Below are 20230 nucleotides of genomic sequence, written 5' to 3' on the forward strand. Positions count from 1 at the left end.
CAGATTATCAAATGAGTCGGGTAAAAGAATTCTATTGTCCACGTTGCCAAACTCAAAGTTAAAGAGTACACGTTATAATTGACTAATTCCATCTCTCATTATACAGCATCATGGGCCGCCGCACGGAGAGCCGGGTAATCCTGTAGTTATTATTTTGGGAGATGATATTTTTTTTCCTTGTAAATCATCTCTCTGTTATGTATTATTATTATATTTGTTGTTTAGAATTTATAATGTAAGCATTTGAGTGTATTCCTCTTAGTGGGGACATGTGCTCGTGTCTGGATGATCATTTAGGTGACCTCAACATTGTTGGTGTGCTCATGGAATCTACACCAATTCCCTATTTGTACCATTCCCTTTGTCTTCCTTTTCTTGGGTGCTTAAATTGTAATTCTAGAACTTTTTACTATCCCATATTCTCCCTTTTTACTGGCGCAGATATGACCTAAATGTGTTGCAAGCGCCGTAAAACTCTTTTTAAAAAATATAAAAAAAACCCATTGTCATAAATCTTTATCATGAACAATCAGTAGTTAGCCTCTACTGTAATCTTTAAGAAATGTAAATTGACTGGAAGACAAACATTTTTTTTTCTCCAGGGTCCAAAAATATAATGCAAAAAAAAACAAAACAAAAAAAAATAAATAGATAAATAAATAAACCAATAAGATAAAAGGAACACAACTTCTTTCAATCATGATTGATTTGCATCTTTTAAAAATTTATTTTTATTTACACACTACATGTAATCAACAAATGACTTCCACTTTTTCACTTTTAAAAAGCACTAACAAAATATAAGGAACAAGTTTAAAACCTTTTTATATCATTTCATGCATTCTTGGAATCTTAGAATTGAAGGAAAAAAAAACAAAACATCTGAACAAAAATTAACTTGAAATTTGGTAAAACTCTCTAGAGTTTTCCTTTTTTTTTAAAGGAAATAATTGGTCAAAATTAATTCTTAATGTTTGGAAAAAAACAACAACCAAACAATTGATAATGAAAACAAACATTACATAATGTACATCCTGCCTTAAGTAAAGATCCTGTCACAAAAAAACAGCGATATATTCAAATAACTTATACATCTCAATGAATGGAACAAATATTTAAAATTCATCAACAAAGTGACAAAATCGAGCAGGAACATAGAAACAGTCAAGAAAATTAATTTAACTACACACAAAATTAAAATGTGCTGAGTGCATAATTTAGAAGGGAGTCAAAAAGAAAAATAATAGAATTTACAATGAAAACAGAATTATACAGGTATTCCAGATACGATAAGTACAATAGGAAAAATGCTCGCTTTTCCAGGTAATTTTATCTTTACATTCTCACTGTAACTTTAATATCATTATCAAAACTGGAATAAAACATTCTCATGGCCAAGTTGTAGCCACTGAATTACTAAAATCGTTAATCTTAAGCTAAAACTTTGGAGACAGAATTAATTTTACCAGTAACACCTTTCTTTGTAAACCGTATTGAAAAAAATAAATAAAAGAAAGGATTTTATTTTACAACTACAATTTGCAGACCATCCTGTTTTGTTTTAAAGTTACCAAATCAATCTCCAGCATCATATTGAGAACCATCAGTAGAATTTTATTTTTTTTCTAGGGGCCTGTAACATTTTTGACAGTGACTGACATGAAAAAAGACTTTCATATTATCTGTCTGACAATTGATGTTTACTATTTGGACAATCAATTAAAATGAGGATATAAATACGGATATCTTTATCACAGTTTATCCAATCCACATTTTACGTTCAAAGAAAAAGAAGAATTTTACAATATTATTATGTTTTGTCAAATTGGTTTATTTTTTTGAGGGTTTTTTTTTTTGTTTAAAGACATGCCATGCCTAGTGTTTTAGTTATATAAAAATAGAATAAAATCTGGTGATAAAACAATATAATAAACAAATTATAAAAATATTGGCCACAGTCTTTTTATGAAATACGTAGTAAAAACCTGCTGAGTCAAAACAATCTGAGATAGTGTCTTATTGTTTTCTCCCTTTGCTATTATCCAACTCTCAAAAATCTAACAGCGCTTCATGTGAGTGAATCTTCATAATAATATCACTACTCCATTGACTTTTGAGAACCCAATCATGTAAACACAAGACAGTTGACCAAAACTGTTTTTTTTTTGGGGTTTTTTTTAAAGAGCTTGTATATAGTACAATAAATACACCACGTGAAATTAGATTGATAGCACTAAACTCACGCGTAGCAATCTCCAAGTCTTCAGAACACGTTTCACTGGAACGAGTTATGAAAATACTTTCATTCCACTCTCACGCAGCGCAAACTAAAGGAAATTTTCATTCTAGTCTAGACTGAAACAAACTTCCTGAAGATATCACATCAGATCCAAACTTTAAAATCTTCATACACACCTCCTCTCGCACTTCACGGCATCAACATGGTGAACATGTTTTCCAACCAGTGGATATCATTGACAAGTACCTTTCCATCTCCTTTTTCTAATATAGATTAATCGACTTACTAACTTTTGTATTCACGTGTCCAAATGTTTTACTCTGATTGTAACATAAGTAAAAATCTTCAAAATGAAGGCTGATATTAAACAGATGCATACCTAGACAAGCAAAAAGACGGATATCTCTCATGGGTTCAGTTAAGAAATCTATCCAACCCTGGCTCCTTTGTCCATCCAGCAATGACTGAATTACTGGGTCTGTTTGATCTGGCAGAAAGTACTTTGAACTAATATCAAGAAATTGTCTATTTAGAACTGCAGAATCTAATTTAAACTCTAGATCTCAAAAATTGATATTGTTTTGGAGGCCATACCTAGCATTGTTACACATATGCAAAGTGCTAACACAAACCCGGTACAATCACTCTTTTTTTTTTTTTCACCCAAAAATAAAATAAGCAAATTTTTATAAAGCCCGGTTTGCACTGTTGCAACAATGATAGAGAGAGATGGAGAAAATGAATCTATGTAAAGTATTGACTCAAGTGATGCAAACTGCATTTCATTATGTTTGATGTAGTGAATGATGCGTTGACACAAACTTTCAATAGATTCAAAATAAATAACACTAAACATTTCCTTCCTAGCTCTTCATTCACTCATAAATTACATGACAAAAATGTTGTTTGAATAGTATCTCAACTTCATCATAATTTTTTTATTTTTTTATCTCACAACACAAACCACATCAGTGACGCAGTTGAAATATTGTTTATTATTATCTCATGGGCAGGTGAGGCTCTGATTCCAAAGGGGCATTTTTTTTCCAATCTACTCTAAATGAATAGAAAACTGGATATAACACTGTAGGAATAAATAAATAGGATTCAATAGTATGATGTCACGTCTGCCCAGCAACCAGCAGCTTGGTTCTAAACAAAGAAAATTGGTACTTTTTATTCTTAATGCTAGCTAGAACTTTTTCACATGCCATGAGATCAGAATGTATAAAAGTCAAAACATGATCAGATTTATAATGTTTTTCTCCTCTGGATACACTTTTATGTTCGTCGGAGAAGTATTTCATAATGGCATCCGCCATTGTTCCGATAGTTTAGAACCAGTTACTAAGTTACCATGCGTCATTATGAGGGAAGTGACATCACGACTGTTGAAGCCTATTGTCATCCACAGATTAGATTTTTAATTAGAAAAATGAAAAACCTCTACAGTGCCCTTCATACGTTCGAAGACGGAATAATCCTTTATTGATTAGAAAATAGCGTATGATTTTAAAATGACATACCAAACCATGCTATTTTCATCATTGCATCTCTGAGACATGAACAAAGCGCAATTTATTATTGTCTCAAGCATCACACATGGCCTAAATTCAGCATCATCTTTAACACCTTCCAACAGAATGTCAATATTGCGATAAACATGACAATGCGTTTATATTAAGACCACTTGCTTACTTGATTTGTTCCGATAACAACGACAATTATAACTTGATAAATCATGTTTTCCTGTCATGAAAATAACTCGACGTGTAACATTTCAAACTTCTAGTAGGTACTGAGTCACTGAACTGAGATGCTATAGGTACTTAAAAAGAACCTTGCACGTCTTACTGAACAGCATGCCGTTTTTGATCAGATTAACTAATCACAAAATTAGAGGCGTTTTGGCTATCACTGAGATGCTATAGGTACTTAAAAAGAACCTTGCACGTCTTACTGAACAGCATGCCGTTTTTGATCAGATTAACTAATCACAAAATTAGAGGCGTTTTGGCTATCACTGAGATGCTATAGGTACTTAAAAAGAACCTTGCAAGTCTTACTGAACAGCATGCCGTTTTTGATCAGATTAACTAATCACAAAATTAGAGGCGTTTTGGCTATCACTGAGATGCTATAGGTACTTAAAAAGAACCTTGCACGTCTTACTGAACAGCATGCCGTTTTTGATCAGATTAACTAATCACAACATAAGAGGCGTTTTGGCTATCACTGAGATGCTATAGGTACTTAAAAAGAACCTTGCACGTCTTACTGAACAGCATGCCGTTTTTGATCAGATTAACTAATCACAAAATTAGAGGCGTTTTGGCTATCACTGAGATGCTATAGGTACTTAAAAAGAACCTTGCACGTCTTACTGAACAGCATGCCGTTTTTGATCAGATTAACTAATCACAACATTAGAGGCGTTTGGCTATCCAGTGACAGATGATACCAACTTGACTTTTTAAATTCATTTCTCACAACTCGCAACTGGCAAAAGTATTGAATCGACTTCCCATTTAACCCAGCTTTTAATCTTAGTCAGCAGCTTGTGGGGATCCGGTCCTGCGATAGAGGCTGCCAAATTTACTCATGTATTTCCTGACGTAATCCTTGGCCTTGGCCTTGACATTCTCATTGACCTCCAAGTCTTCCACATGTCTACAATGCTTCAACTCCTTGGACATCACGTGGTGGGTCAACTGGGGGGGGGGGGTTAGAATGAGGAATGATCAAAAATTCTATATATGGATGGACGGATGAATGAATAAATAAAATATATTCAAATAAGTAAATAAATAAAATATAATCCAATAAATAAATAAATAATAAATATGATCAAATAAATAAATTTAAAAAATATCATCAAATACATAACAGTAAAATATAACCAAATAAAATATCATAAAATAAATAAATAAATAAAATATCATCAAAAAAAAAAATAAATAAATAAATAAAATATCATCAAAAAATAAATAAATAAATAAAATATCATCAAATAATAATAATAATCATAAGTTCCACATAAGTGCTCAGCGCGCTTTACTATATTAATTGTCATTCAAACATTCCTTGTTTTGTTTGTTTTTAAGGGTTTTACAGCACTTGCAACACATTAAGGTCATATCAGCGCCAGTAAAAAGGAAGAAAATGGGATAGTAAAAATTTCTAGAATTACAATTAAAGCACCCAGGAAAAAGGTAAGACAAAGGGGAATTGCTTCAAATAGGAAACAGGTGTAGCTTCCAAGAGCACACTATCAAAGTACTTAGTTTGAGATCACCCCACTAAGAGGAATACACTCAAATGTTTATAAACTATATATAATACGTAAATAAATCATAATACAGTTCATAACAGAGAGATGATTTACAAGGAAAAAAATATCTCCCAAAACTAACTATACATTTGACTGTTTCCCTCCCAGCCAGGAAATCCGACCAGGGCCAGGACAAAACCAAATTATCTCATTCCAAGACAAAGACAGAAAGCAAGTTGGAAAACAGATATAGGGGGATAGAAGACACAGTGAGTACCTCCCTGCCCACTATGGGAGGTCAGGAACCCCACCCAGAAACATTCCTTCTTTGACAATTTTGAGAATACATATGAAGAAACAAACACCTACACATGCACACAAACTCACACACAGATAAATTTACACTCATACACGAACACACACACACATACTTACACCAATATTACTCACTAACATTAGTAACTTAAGTCTAAAGAAAGACATTTGACTTGATTAATTACAACAACAACAACAACAAAACAAAAACAAGAAAAAAAAGTTCAGTTATACAGTGGAAATTGTCAGTCTGAACTTAAGTTCAAAACTGGAATAAAATAAACTTTAAATTAAAATTAGATTTAAGGCATATTCTGTGAGCGAAAATATTTGTAAGCTCTGGAAAGAAGTTCTGTCTTAAGGTGTTTTTTTGAAAGACTGACTATACCTAACTAGTTTTACATCTGGAGAGAGTGCATTCAAGAAGATGGGCCACTTACAAAAAAAAGACTTATTATTAACTCACTCAACCCTAACACCGACTGTATCTGTAGTATACTCGGGGTTACTTTTACCCCATGTCTATTTATTACATTTTTCTGAGACAAATTATAGGCGTAGTATCGAAGCTAATGTTTTTAGTTTTTACAAGTTAATGGTAGTTGAATAAAACTATCAATGTACATGCTCTTTTTTAAATACATTTTTTCCAATTTTGCAAAGTAGCAAAAATCTCTAGGATTGAGTGAGTTAAGGGATAATCTGGTTCTTGGGACGATTAAGAGAGCGTCTTCAGTCGACCTTAGTTGCCGTGTTTGATTATAATTATGACATAAATCCACGAGGTACACTGGAGCTTGATTATTTATGCATTTATGAACAATATTACACGTTTTAAAAACAATCCTTTCACTAACTGTAAACCAATGGAGATTATATAGAATTTCTATTTTAGATTCATTGGAGTTTTAAAATTTTTTTTTTTTTTTGTTTGTTTGTTGCTTTAGGTCTCTTCCAACACAATTGAGGTTATATGAGAGACCGCTGAAACAAAAAAAACAAGCAATCTAACAAAAATAGTACAAATGTAAATCAAAATCATAACCTAAAGATATCATAAGCTAAATTATAAATAACCAAGAACAAACAGGCAGAAGATTTACAGAAAAAAAAATATCCCCTGTCAAAAATACAATCACAAACCAAAGAAGCAGGATAGGCAAGTAAAGAGAAGAAGAAATGACATCACTATCGGATCGTACACCCATAGGTATATGATTCAAGGGTGATGCTCCCATTCACCCACCCGCGAGTTTTAAAATCAGTTTTGAATAAATAAATAAATAGAATATAATCGATTAAATAAAAAATACAATATAACCAAATAAATAAATATTTAAATATAATATAATCGAATAATAAACAATAAAATATAACCAAATAAATAAAGAAATAAAATATAATAAAATAAATAAATAAATATAAATTGAACATTACCAAGGTTTTAAGCAGGATTCGGCTATTGCTGGTACAAATGCAAAATTACAAACACAAGACTCGGACCTGTCAACAATTACCAAAAATCCAAGAGAAAGTTTACAGGGGTTAATTTGCCTGAAACTGAAAGACAGACCAGTACCAGTGAAGCCAGATTGCCTGAAAGATTTGCTCAATTCAATAATTTTTTTGCCATCTGTGATTCACAGTTCGATTGTTTAGTGGATATTGCGCTATATAAAAGCTCAATTTTTTAATCAAATCCAGTAGAAAAAAAAAAAAAAAAAAAACCCCAAAAAGAACTGTTGCTTCTGAATAACTTTCGAGACTCCTCTACTACGTATTTATTTACCTTCCTGGCCAGGTATTTGAAATCCTCTGTGCTGGCTATGCGGCCAATCTTGCAGTCAGATTTTCGGAATGGGTTGAGGCATAGCACGATGAAGCTGGACATTTTACATCGGAATTGCTCCTTGTACTTTTTGGCCAACTCACTCGATGTGTCTGCAGCTGCTGTTGTAGTTTTCCTCTTGGATTGCTGAAGTTGATGACAAAAATAGAATAACACAATGAACAATGCTGTTTTTTATTTTTATTTTAATGTACTAATGACTACCACTTTTCTCTATGAAGAGAGAAAGAAAGAGAGAAAATAAAATTTTTAAAAAGCATAAAAGCTTGTTGATTTTATAATGCAGGGACAGCAAAACTCAACATTTTAGGCAGACAGAGTGATGCTATTCTGATCAATCAATTTATGATAAGAACTGTTATATGTAATTTTAAAACATTAAAAAAATAGCCTCCACAATCTTATGACACATGAATTGTTATGGCATTGACTCGGAAGGTCCTGGGTTTGAGATCCACTTCAGGCACTATCTTTTTTATTTCTTCCCTTGGTCAAGATTATTAACTCCGAATTTGCTCACTTTAGCCAACATTAGTGATATCTGTTGACATCAGCATTTGTTTGACGGATTATCTATGTATATTCCTCAGACCTGCCAAATTGAAAACTTCAAATTTAGTAATTTTTATGTCAATTTTTAGTAATATGACAAGGAAATTAGTATTAGTAGTAGTAGAAGTAGTAGTAATTCTTATTATTATCATCATTATTTTAAGTAATACTGAGAACTGAAAATTCGTAATTTTCCACAAAATTTAGTAACTGGCCATGAAATTTGTCTAAAATTCGTAAGATTTGGCAGGTATGTATGGAATGCCTAGGTGACTGCATAGCAGAAGGGTGTAGTATTTATTTATGGCATAAATAAAGCTTTTTTACCTTAACATCCTCAGAGGGCAGGGGGTCCAAATCCATTTCATTATCGGAATCGTTGACATTGTCATCCCAAGATGGCATCTCCCATTGAGTTTGTCTGGAAAGTAAAGATGGGATAGGATATAATATACTAAGAAAAAATACTAGATGAGAGTGATAAATATAGATAAATGGATGGATGGATAGATAGATAAATAGGTAGGTAGCGAGTTATTTAAACAAAGACCATGAAATAATAGTGCTTATCTTTTATATTAAAAAAAAATAAAAATCATAATACCCTTAAAATGTAATTTTTGTCAACTTCTACATCATTGTTTCATGATAATTGATGTTGAGGGGTGTATGTGGGATCGAGAGTGAGAAAGAAAGAAATGAGAGAGAGAGAGAGAGAGAGAGTATATATATATATTCGTGAGATATAGGTATATATATTTATATACGTATATATATGTATATATATATATAATATATATATTTATTATTTTTTAAAATATTTACCACAATGTTTGAGACAGTCTACATTGATGTTTCAGGCTTAATTTGCCATCGTCAGGACTGAGTTGTTTTGTTGGCATTACTACATGTCGAGCACTTTTCGTACCATATTTGTATCAAACACGATTCTATATATATATTTATATATGAATTTTTGAAAAAATTGTTGCTCAAAAATCATAAGTATGATAAGCATCAGCCTAAACTTTTGAAAGATTTAGCAAAAATTTTCAAAGAGAAAAAAAAAGTCAAACGAAAATATTTGATATATCAAAAATTAATCCAAAGAGAGAAAAAAGTCATAACAAAAATATTTGATATATTAAAAAAAACCCCAAAAAACTAACTATCTGCTATGATCTTTACCCACAGCTATTTAATATTTCTTCTTGACATACCTAGTAAAAGCGTGGTAATAATAGACTCTTCCTTCGGCATCCTTGGCAGTTTTCCAGTTGGGAGGGAGTTTGGTGACGGGGACAGAAGGAGGAGATGGCGGTGGAGGAATCTCCTCTTCTGACTCAATCCCTCCAGGAGGAAGCATTGATGTGGATGTAGGGTCACCAAATACCTGGGAGGGAGGAAGAAAGAAAGAGCAAGATTAGGATAAAGATAATTTGTTAAAATGTTGTACGAGGGCTCTTTCAGAAATAACCGAAACATGCCCATTGCTCAGCAACCAGTGGAGATTTTTTAATTCTGTAAACGACATGATATTCCTTATTTCCTTACGGATATTCCCAGAAATTATGAAGTGCATCATTTTGCACAATGAATTTCTAGACGATTTTAAAGATGGCGGCCCACCTTGAAACTTAGTCAAAGGAGGAAATCAGAGCTGTCATACGTTTTTTGAACGCCAAAAGTCTGAATCCTACCGAAATTCATAAAGAACTTCAGAGTGTATATGGTGAGCATGCTATAAGCCGTACACAAGTCTATCACTGGTGTAATTTGTTTGAAGCCGGCCATTCCGACTTGACAGACAGGGAAGGGAGAGGGCGTTCGATAACTGCGACGTCGGAAGACAATGTGAAGCGAGTTGATGATCTTATTCGTCAAGACAGGAGGTTGAAACTTCATGAAATCGCAAGCAGTCTTGAAATTTCGGAAACTTCTGCCCATAGAATTGTATTTGATGAACTTGGCTACAGAAAAGTCAGCGCAAGATGGGTTCCTAAGCAATTGACAGACAATCATAAAGAACAAAGATTGGACATCTGCAAGGAACTTTTGAGAAGAAGCAAGAGCTCACGCAGGGTTCACGGGCATACTGCCAACGCCGGCGGAGACTTTCTAGGGTACGATGTGACTTTTCTTGACAGCATAGTCACCGGTGATGAGACTTGGTTACACCATTGCACCCCAGAAACAAAGCAAGATTCGATGACATGGAAACATCCATCCTCACCTGTCGCGAAGAAATTCAAAGTCATGCGGTCAGCAAAGAAAATAATGGGAACTGTTTTCTGGGACAGTCGTGGTGTTATTCTGTTCGAAACCTTACAACCTGGAGAAACAATCAATGCTGCAAGGTACTGCCAAACTCTTGACAAGCTTAGGGAGACCATTCGCAGAAAGCGCCCAAGGCAGTTGACTAACGGGGTCATTTTGCAACACGACAACGCTACACCCCACACAGCACGAGTGACGCAAGGTTGGCTAGAGAAATATGGATGGGAGATTTTGCCACACCCACCACACAGTCCAGACCTCGCACCATCTGATTATCACCTCTTTGGGCCACTGAAACGTGAGCTGGCAGGAAAGCGCTTTGATGTCGATGAAGAGCTTGTTGACCATGTGAGGAAATGGCTACAAAACCTGGACGGAAATTTCTTCCGAGAGGGTATCTATTCCATGGTGCGGCGTTGGCAGAAGTGTGTCGACAGACTTGGCTGTTACTTAGAGAAATGAAGGACGAGTCAAGGTATGAACATGTGCAAGAATTTTGTTTTTCGGTTAATTATGAAAGAGCCCTCGTATAATAATAATACATATTATTATTACATTTGCATATATATATTGATACATTATCGCCATAGATTCTCAACTTTGTGTTTATACATTTTTTATGCATGCCACGTCTGTAAATGAATTTCGATTTTTTGGATGAATAAAATATATTATTATTATTATTATTATTATTATTATTATTATTATTATTATTATTATTATTATTATTATTATTATTATTATTATTATTATTATTATTATAAGAAGAAGAAGAAGAAGAAGAAGAAGAAGAAGAAGAAGAAGAAGAAGAAGAAGAAGAAGAAGAAGAAGAAGAAGAAGAAGAAGAAGAAGAAGAAGAAGAAGAAGAAGAAGAAGAAGAAGAAGAAGAAGAAAAAGAAGAAGAAAAAGAAGAAGAAGAAGAAAAATAAGAAGAAGAAGAAAAATAACAATGTGTAATTTCTATAGCGCCCCTTTCCACCAAAAATGCTTGGAGGCGCTTATACATAGATGCACATGCGATCATATATATTATATCATTCAATAAAATCACTCGCGAAAAACTGAAAGGAAATGCTCTGTCTTCAAAGTAGCTAGGAGGACAGAGAATTACGATGTCTGGTGGACATCAAAAGTTATTTTCAAATAACGCTGTAAAGTCCATTATTATGTATTCAACAAATTCTCAGAACTGAAATCTGGTTCCCAAATTATTTCCTACATTTTTTTTTTGTTTTTTTTTTTCATATTCTTATACAGATTGATTCCCAGGGTTGATCACTATGCCCTAGCAGATATAAATCATAAATTGAACTTTTATATAGCGCAATATCCACTAAACGTGCTCAAAGGGGTCCCTGACCACCAGCAACACTTAACATGTAGGATGAGACATGACGCCTGTTAGGCAATATTACAATTGTTTCGGACAGAGACAATGCTGTTAATGGCTGGGTACTCATTTTACACTTGAGTACGGTGAGAGAATGTGAGTAAAGAGCCTTTTCCTAGGACTCAACTATTGTCGAGGATCACTCCACAGTTTGTAGGGTAATACATTTTAAACTTGTTAAAACACTGTACATACTACTAATAAAAAATACATAGATTAAAAGGTCACGAAGTGAGCTCTACCTGCAAACCAGGCTTTCACCAAGACAACTGTGTAATATGAGCTTCACTGAAGTTCTCTGTCACTTCAGGGATTCATGGTTAAAATAAAAAAACATGATTAGAGACCTCAATTGTAGATTATGACAAGGTACACAAGCTAACCTGTGATTGTATAAATCCAGATGTGGATGATGAGGGTGGCTGGGAGGTGGCAGGAATGACCATAGGCTGACCAGTAAGGGGGTCCAACTGATGGTGATGTTCCTGTGAGGGATGATGATGATGATGATGATGTGGAGATGGAGCGGCTACAATGGGCTGGCCCGTCACAGGATCAATTTGTTGAGTGTTGCTGTTGGCTGTTGAATGGTGATGATGGTGAGGGTGATGGTGGTGATGATGGTGGTGGGGGTCTGTGGGGTGAGTGTGGAATGCTAAGTGATGGGCTACTGGCTGTCCCGTATTAGGGTCAATAATGGGCTGGCCTGTATTTGGGTCGATCACAGGCTGCCCTGTTTTAGGGTCTATAACGGGTTGGCCAGTGTTTGGGTCTATTAGATGTTGATAGGTGTTTGGATCCACCACGGGCTGGCCTGTGTTAGGATCAATTGGAGGGTGTTCGTGTTCTATTAAAGGCTGACCAGTGTTTGGGTCTATAACTGGTTGGCCCGTGTTTGGATCAACGACAGGCACACCAGAAGATGACGGATCAGGATGAGAATGGTGGTGATAGTGATGCTCGTGAACGTGGAAAACTGGTTGACCAGTGACAGGATCCAGAACAGGTTGACCAGTGACAGGGTCGAGCTGAGGGGTCAAAGGCTGTCCAGTGATTGGATCGATGAAAGGCTGTGGTTGTTGTTGTGACTGTTGTAAAATGGGCTGACCAGTGACGGGGTCAACCATTGGCAGGCCAGTTACTGGGTCTAGGACTTGCTGAGGAGGTATTTCTCCTCCTTCACCGCTATTGCCTGCTTTCTGCTGTTGTTCTTGCTGTTGTTGGTGATAATAGAAGTACTGAGGGTCCTCCATCAATCGCTGTTGGTGCAGCATGAATTCCTCCTGTTGCCGCTGCATTTCTTCAGCCGCTGCCTGGGCTGCCAGCTGATCTTCAGCCTTTACCTGTGCCTCAAATCTCTGTCTTCTCTCTTCCCTCTCCTCCTTAGACATTTTTGGGGCACTAGTTTTTCTGGTTTACCCGAAAATAAAAATGAAAAAAATTGAACACAATAATCACATATTAATAAAATAGATCAGATTTTTGAGCATTCTAGGCTATTAAAAAAAAATAAATCAAATTTTAATTATATTATTATTTTTATTACTTTAAATGTATCATTTTCCCTTATTCCTCCCCCCACCGCCCCCCCCCCCCCCTCCCCCCCTAATTTTGACGTTAATACAAGATATCAACTTATATAAATGCAAGAGCTGGATTGTTGTATATATTTAAAAGCATTGGCTGGTGATGAAAGGAGGACAAATGCCCCACATTTGGGATCATAAAATTTAAGTCAATAAAGTATATATATGAAAAGATTCTTTTTTTTATCTAATGATAAAGGTGCTTCTAAAAAATATCTATAATTGAATCTGAGGTAGCTTTTAACATACTATATAACAAAAATATTCCAGAAACTACCCTGGCGTTTGAACATTAAAATATTCCCTTACTATCATCGAGTTCATATTATAAACTTATATAAATATTGTCAAACCTGTCATCTTCATCCAGAGATCTCTTCCGACTTGATCTCACATTCTTTTTCTTCCACTTGGCATATGGATCTTTAAGATATAGAAACAAACACAAAATAATGAATCATTACTGGTCAGGAGGAACATTATTAACTCACTCAACCCTAGAGATTTTGGCTACTTTTCAAAATTGGAAAAAACTAATGCATTAAAAATGAGCATGTACATATTTATTTTTATTCAACTACCATCAACATGTAAAAATTAAAAACATAAGCTTTGATACTACGCCTATAATTTGCCTCATAAAAATGTAATAAATAGGCATGGGGAAAAAACAACCCAGTTAAACTACGGATATAGTCGGTGTTAGGGTTGAGTGAGTTAAGATTTAAAAGTGCAAACAGTACTGGGAAAAATGTCTTTCTAATGATTTAGTTTTCTTTACTGCTTTTATTCAATGTCTATATTGTGATACCTATGGTTGATACTATTATTAGACTATATGTTTTATTGACGGGACTAAATATGGTTTCTCAAATTGCACAAAATCAAGATTTTATTTTACCTTATAATCTTAACTCAAAATTCACTTTTTGAGATCTTTTTCATCTCTCATTAATCGTCTTGTCTCATTTTTTTTTTAAAAAGCCAATTGTTAACTGAACAAAATCATAAAATAAAACAAAAAACCTCTTACCTCGAACAGTTGACTCTTTCTTTGATAAAACATCTGCAAAAAAATTAAGATATAGAATATATTTCTTTATTTCAAGAGAGAAAAATGGCTCAAGTGACTTTAGATATCATACAGCAAATGGTTTAAGCTGGATATATTACCACATCTCAATAGTAGTACTTTCTGCCTGTTAAAAAAGACCCACCTACCTAATCACAACTGGGAGGACAAGGGGGGGGGGGGGGGGGGGGGGGGGGGGCAAAATCTCGAATCAGTCCCTTTGCTAGTGACGACCAACTGATCTATTGGGATTCCTTACTACTATTAGACCTTGCAAAAATTGTAAAAATAGAGAATGAGAAAAAGTTAAACAGAAAACATTGAAATACCATAAAGAACTTTTGTAAATGATTTTCCAATACACATATACAATGCTTGAAATAAAACATTAAAAATTGAATAATTTCACATAGCCAATCCCAATTCCATGTAATTCTGTACTTTACTACAATTTGTTCACACACTCACCTAATTCTCTCTCCGTTCTCTTCCTTTCTTCCACTCTCTCCTTCTTGGGTATTTTGAAGACTTCCTGCAAAAGTGAAAGACAATTATTGAAATGCAATAAGCGATTCTGAGAACAAAAATCATAATATAAATGCTTATATATTTCTGCATTGAAACTTCACTAAAATGTACAAAACTATGAGGTACAAACAGAAACATTCACAACTGTGGCTTTGAGAATAGATATGTATAACATTAAATTTTATCATTTCGTCCAGACTACAATGTTTCTTTGTTTGTTCTTAAGGGTTTTACAGCGCTTGCAACACATTAAGATCATATCAGCGCCAGTAAAAAGGAAGAAAATGGGATAGTAAAAATTTCCAGAATTACAGTTAAAGCACCCAATAAAAGGTAAGACATAGGGGAATTGGATCAAATAGGAAACAGATGCAGATTCCAAGAGCACACTGTGAAAGTACTTAGTTTGAGATCGCCTAAAAGTCTCATCTAGACCCAAGCACAAGTTCCCGCTAAGAGGAACACACTCAAATGTTGACAAATCATACATAATATGTAAACTAAATGTATTACAGTGCATAACGGAGAGATGATTTACAAGACAAAAAATATCATCTCCCACAACTATACATTTGATTGTTTCCCTTCCAGCTAGGGTATCCAGTCAGGGCCAGGACAAAACCAAGTAATCTTATCTCAAGACAAAGAGAGAAACTATGTCGAAAAACAGATATAGGGGAAAGAAGACTACAGTAAGTGGCTCCCTGCCCACTACGGGAGGTCACCCAGCCAGACTACTATCATCTATAGAAAACAAAATTTCATTTTCTAAACACGCTTACTTTGACCATTCCTCAAGACGAGATTTGAGTATGTATCCTAATTAATGTTCGTTGGATTGTTTTAAAAAATTTCATTAACTCACTCAACCCTAACACTGACTATATCCGTAGTATACCCAGAGTTACTTTTACCCCATGCCTATTTATTACATTTTTATGAGACAAATTATATGCGTAGTATCAAAGCTAATATTTTTTGTTTTTACGTGTTAATGATAGTTGAATAAAACTGGCTATGCACATGCTCATTTTTAATACATTTTTTTTCAATTTTGAAAAGCAGCAAAAATCTCTAGGATTGAGTGAGTTAAGACATTTTTTTTTGGTACCACTTTTATCCACATGAAATACTCGGCAGTGTACCACAATCAATATTGAGATTCTGAAACAACATTCCAACATGCTAAATCCTCAGCCATTTGTAGACTTTACCTTCAATCCACTCCATGAACACAAGAGCTCTGATGCCAGAGAGGTGAGTGGATCCTTGGTCAAATACTCTACATCAGAGGTGTCAGTGTCACTGCTTACACCTGCACTATCATCTTGTGAAGAATCTTTCTGGCTTGTGGAGTCTGCTTCACCTGGGGCAAAAAAAAAAGTTTATAGAGAAATGATTTAAAAATTTGAATATATGCGCAATCATACATCAAAATGCTTATGTCTACACCCAATGAAACACTAACACAACACTTGCTCGAGTGTAGTGTCGGGCGGTCTTGACCAGTTTAGGTTTTGTGAAACTCAAGACCACTTCCCAGTTCTCGAAACTAAAGAGAGATAACCAAAACACAATTTGCAGTGACGTCAGAGGTTGGTAAAGAGATGGTTACCACAATGTTGCATATCTAAAGAGAAAAAAATAATATATATAATTCAATAAAAAAAAAAATAATTTTAAAAATTTTAATTTTAAAAAAAAATTTAAAAAGAAAAGACTTTGTTTGTGGGCCTAGTCTGAGACAATCTAAAAGTCTCACCCAGATACAGGCCCAAGGAATCCCACAAAGGAATTGATGAGACTGAAGCATCAGAATGATGAGCAAAGAATACCAATTCTGAGTTTTATCCATTTCAATGAATAAAGGATAAACCTGTTTGCTTACCAGCTACACTAGTGTTGCCATTCAGACCATCCTCAGTTTCTTCTGCCAGCAAGTTGTGATCTGTTAAGACACATTTATGAAAAAAATCATTAGATAATTCTTTTTGGGGAAAAAAAAAAACAAACCAAACCCCCCCCCCCCCCCCCCCCCCCCCCCCAAAAAAAGGCAAATAAATAAAGAAAAGAAGATATATTTATTCAACCCCCAAGTATTTTATATGGCCTGTTTGGTATTAGTAAGTTTCTAGCTTATGTTTAACATCAAAATGACTCTATTTTGTTTTCTATTTAAGACTTCTAAAATCTTTTATTCTAAACTGAAGTAATTTTATCTATTTACTTATATATTCCTTTATTAATTTTAAAATGCATTGAGCCACAAAGGGAAATATTTACATCATTCGGATTGGATTACCTTTCAGTGGAGCTGCCTCTCCATAACATTCTTCATATACCGTAGATGAGGAAATCCCCTCGGTGTCCTCTGGCTCTGGTGAGAACGAGGCTTCCATGTGCTCTTCTGCAAACGTTACTCTCCTCTTCTTCTTGCCCTCCTTGGACTTGTCCGTTGATGACAAGATGGACACTGGGACAATATTGCTTGCAGGAAGAGGAAGAGGAGTTGTAGGTGGGGAGGAGGAGGAAGAGGACGAAGGAGGAGGAGATGTGGAAGTGCAGGGAGGTGGTGTTGTTGATGTCGGAGGAGCGGAAACATCCTGGGCTAGAGACTCGGCTTCGTTGCTGTTATCGGATGTGGTGACATTTTCAGTCCCACTTGCTGCTGCTGTTGTTGATGATGATGATGATGATGAAGATGAAGCTATGTCAGATGATGATGAGGATGTTAAGAATAGATTGTCCGATTCTGATGAAGTTTTAGTTGAAGACAATGAAGAGGTAGATGAGGTTGAGGCGATTGAGGATGTGGGTGGTGGAGGAGGTGGTTTTCTAGCAGCAGCCACAGCAGCGACTGCCCATCTCTCCACAACAGGTAGTATCTTGCTCTCTTTCAAGACTGTCTTGTTAGTGATGGGCAGAGCTTTTAATACAGACAACATCTGTCAAGGAAAAAAAGCCAGTTGTGTAATAAAAGCATTGCATATGTAGGAGAAATAGATCAATACCACACTAAACACTATACAAACTTATCATCAAACTCTAATTCTATACACAACCCCCCCCCCCCCCCCCCCCCCTCCCCCCACTCCCCAACAAAAAATAAAAAAGATTTAATTTTAAAGAAGGTTTTAAACAAAAATTCTAAATCAAGCATTTCATAATTATTCCGCTCTTTTCGTGCGGCTATGTGGTCTAGTGGTATGACACTCGTTTTCATACCAGAAGGTCCTGGGTTCAAGCCTCGCCGGTGCATAGTTGAGCCCTTGGAAAAGGCTCTTTACTCACTTTCTCTCAGCGTACTCTGGTGCAAAATTAGCACCTGGCCATTAACAGCGTTGTCTCTGTCCGAAAAAATTGTAATATCGCCTGACAGGCGTGTCCCGTCCTACATTTTAAGTGTTGCTCTTGGCCAGGGACCCTTTGTAAAGCGCTTTGAGCACGTTAGTGGATATTGCGCTATATAAATGCTCTATTTTTTATTCCGCTCTTTATTATTTGTTTTTGGACCACCACTTGGGTGATTGGTTCTTACATAAAAAATCTTTAATAAAATTTACAATTTTATACATTGGTCCGGTTGATCTGGCAGACACAATGCAAATGGTATTTTACTTTAATGCATAGCATCAATATATACATTTTCCCCCCGTGCCCCACCCTCTCACTATCACATCACCCCAAAATTACCAGAAGTTTAAACTCCTCTGTGTCATCTGAGTAATCAGCAGTGTTGATGTCCGTCATCCAACTCCAGAAGAGGGACAGACCATGGTAGTCTAAGAACAGTCGTAAACAGGCTGGTTCCTTAGTTGACTGTCAAATGAATAAGATAATAATAATGATAATGATAATAATAATAATAATAATAATAATAATAATAATAATAATAATAATAATAATAATAATGATAATGATAATAATAATAATAATAATAATAATAATAATAATAATAATAATAATAATAATAATAATAATAATAATAATAATAATAAAATATAATAACAGTAATAATAATAAAAATGGTGATGATGACGATGACGATAATAACAATAATAATAATAATAATAATAATAATAATAATAATAATAATAATAATAATAATAATAATAATAATAATAATAATAATAATAACAATGATGGCGATGATAATGATAATAATAATGATGAAGATGATGATAATGATAATGATAATAATAATAATAATAATAATAATAATAATAATAATAATAATAATAATAATAATAATAATAATAATAATAATAATAATAATAATAATGATGATGATGATGATGATGATGATTTAGGCAAGTCTACAATGTTGTTGAAAACATTTATGAATCAGTTAAGATAAATCCTAAGTAAAATGGTAATATTGGGATGTTTGCTTGGTTGGGATGACTTTTCCTGCCCAATGGAGGTAGTGTCGAAAGAAACACCATATTATTTTACGACATTAAAGACTGTACTTCATTTTGTTTTTCATAGTTTTGCTTTCCTTTCCTTGTTTTTTAAATTTTAAAAATGTTTTTTTTTGAAAGATTTAAGCTCATCTGCAATGGAAAAAAAAAGTGATTAAATAAGCAGGGATTAAGGGTCCAGATAGCTAAGTTGGAAGAGCACTTGCTTCACACACAAACTAAGGGACTGATTTCAGGTGCAGTGGATAATATTTTTAATATTTGGTAGATGGATTTCTTATGTGTAAATTCCAGCTCTATGAAAACTTTGGCTCTGAAAGGACAATCAATAGCAGGGATTTAGTAGGAAATCAAGGGTGAAAGAAAAAAATATATATATATGTTGCAGTGAATAACATAATCAGTTGGATGGTGAAAAGGTTTGAACTAAGATATTGCCAAGTTTAGTTAGAAGGTCAATTTTTATCCAAAATGTGTTCTTGTCAAAAATGATTAAATCAACCCTTTTTGTACATCTTCAGGAAACATCAAAAGCTTAATTTCACTTCTAAATACTTTTTACAGCAAGTCAATTTGAAAAAGTATGAAATTTGAGAAAAGTTGTTGGATACCTTTGCCAATCATCTGACCATAACTCCATGAAAAATCAACCGAATTACTTCAAATAATGATCAAAATGCTCTGGTGAGCATTATTCTTTCAGAAAATGCTCACCAGAGCATTTTGA

The 20230-nt window shown here is 34.4% G+C and overlaps 1 protein-coding gene across 2 annotated transcripts in view; it reads right to left on the bottom strand.

Moving 5' to 3' along the window:
- Nucleotides 1-697: 697 nt before the first annotated feature.
- LOC144958572 (uncharacterized) overlaps nucleotides 698-20230 on the bottom strand; it is a 62420-nt gene continuing 42887 nt past the window's right edge. For both annotated transcript variants that reach the window (XM_078890641.1, XM_078890642.1), the window contains exons 15-26: nucleotides 18773-18898; nucleotides 17382-18024; nucleotides 16968-17027; nucleotides 16294-16445; nucleotides 15020-15083; nucleotides 14513-14545; nucleotides 13833-13902; nucleotides 12277-13303; nucleotides 9447-9619; nucleotides 8554-8647; nucleotides 7615-7800; nucleotides 698-4950 (exon numbers count right to left, since the gene is read on the bottom strand). In XM_078890641.1, the coding sequence (XP_078746767.1) occupies nucleotides 4786-4950; nucleotides 7615-7800; nucleotides 8554-8647; nucleotides 9447-9619; nucleotides 12277-13303; nucleotides 13833-13902; nucleotides 14513-14545; nucleotides 15020-15083; nucleotides 16294-16445; nucleotides 16968-17027; nucleotides 17382-18024; nucleotides 18773-18898 (2793 nt within the window). In that variant the 3' untranslated portion in view covers nucleotides 698-4785. The remainder of the gene's footprint in view (nucleotides 4951-7614; nucleotides 7801-8553; nucleotides 8648-9446; nucleotides 9620-12276; nucleotides 13304-13832; nucleotides 13903-14512; nucleotides 14546-15019; nucleotides 15084-16293; nucleotides 16446-16967; nucleotides 17028-17381; nucleotides 18025-18772; nucleotides 18899-20230) is intronic.

The sequence above is a fragment of the Berghia stephanieae genome, chromosome 13 (genome assembly GCF_034508935.2).
Source record: "Berghia stephanieae isolate SIO BIC M18660-M18661 chromosome 13, UCSD_Bste_1.3, whole genome shotgun sequence".
NCBI classification, from domain to species: Eukaryota; Metazoa; Mollusca; class Gastropoda; order Nudibranchia; family Aeolidiidae; genus Berghia; species Berghia stephanieae.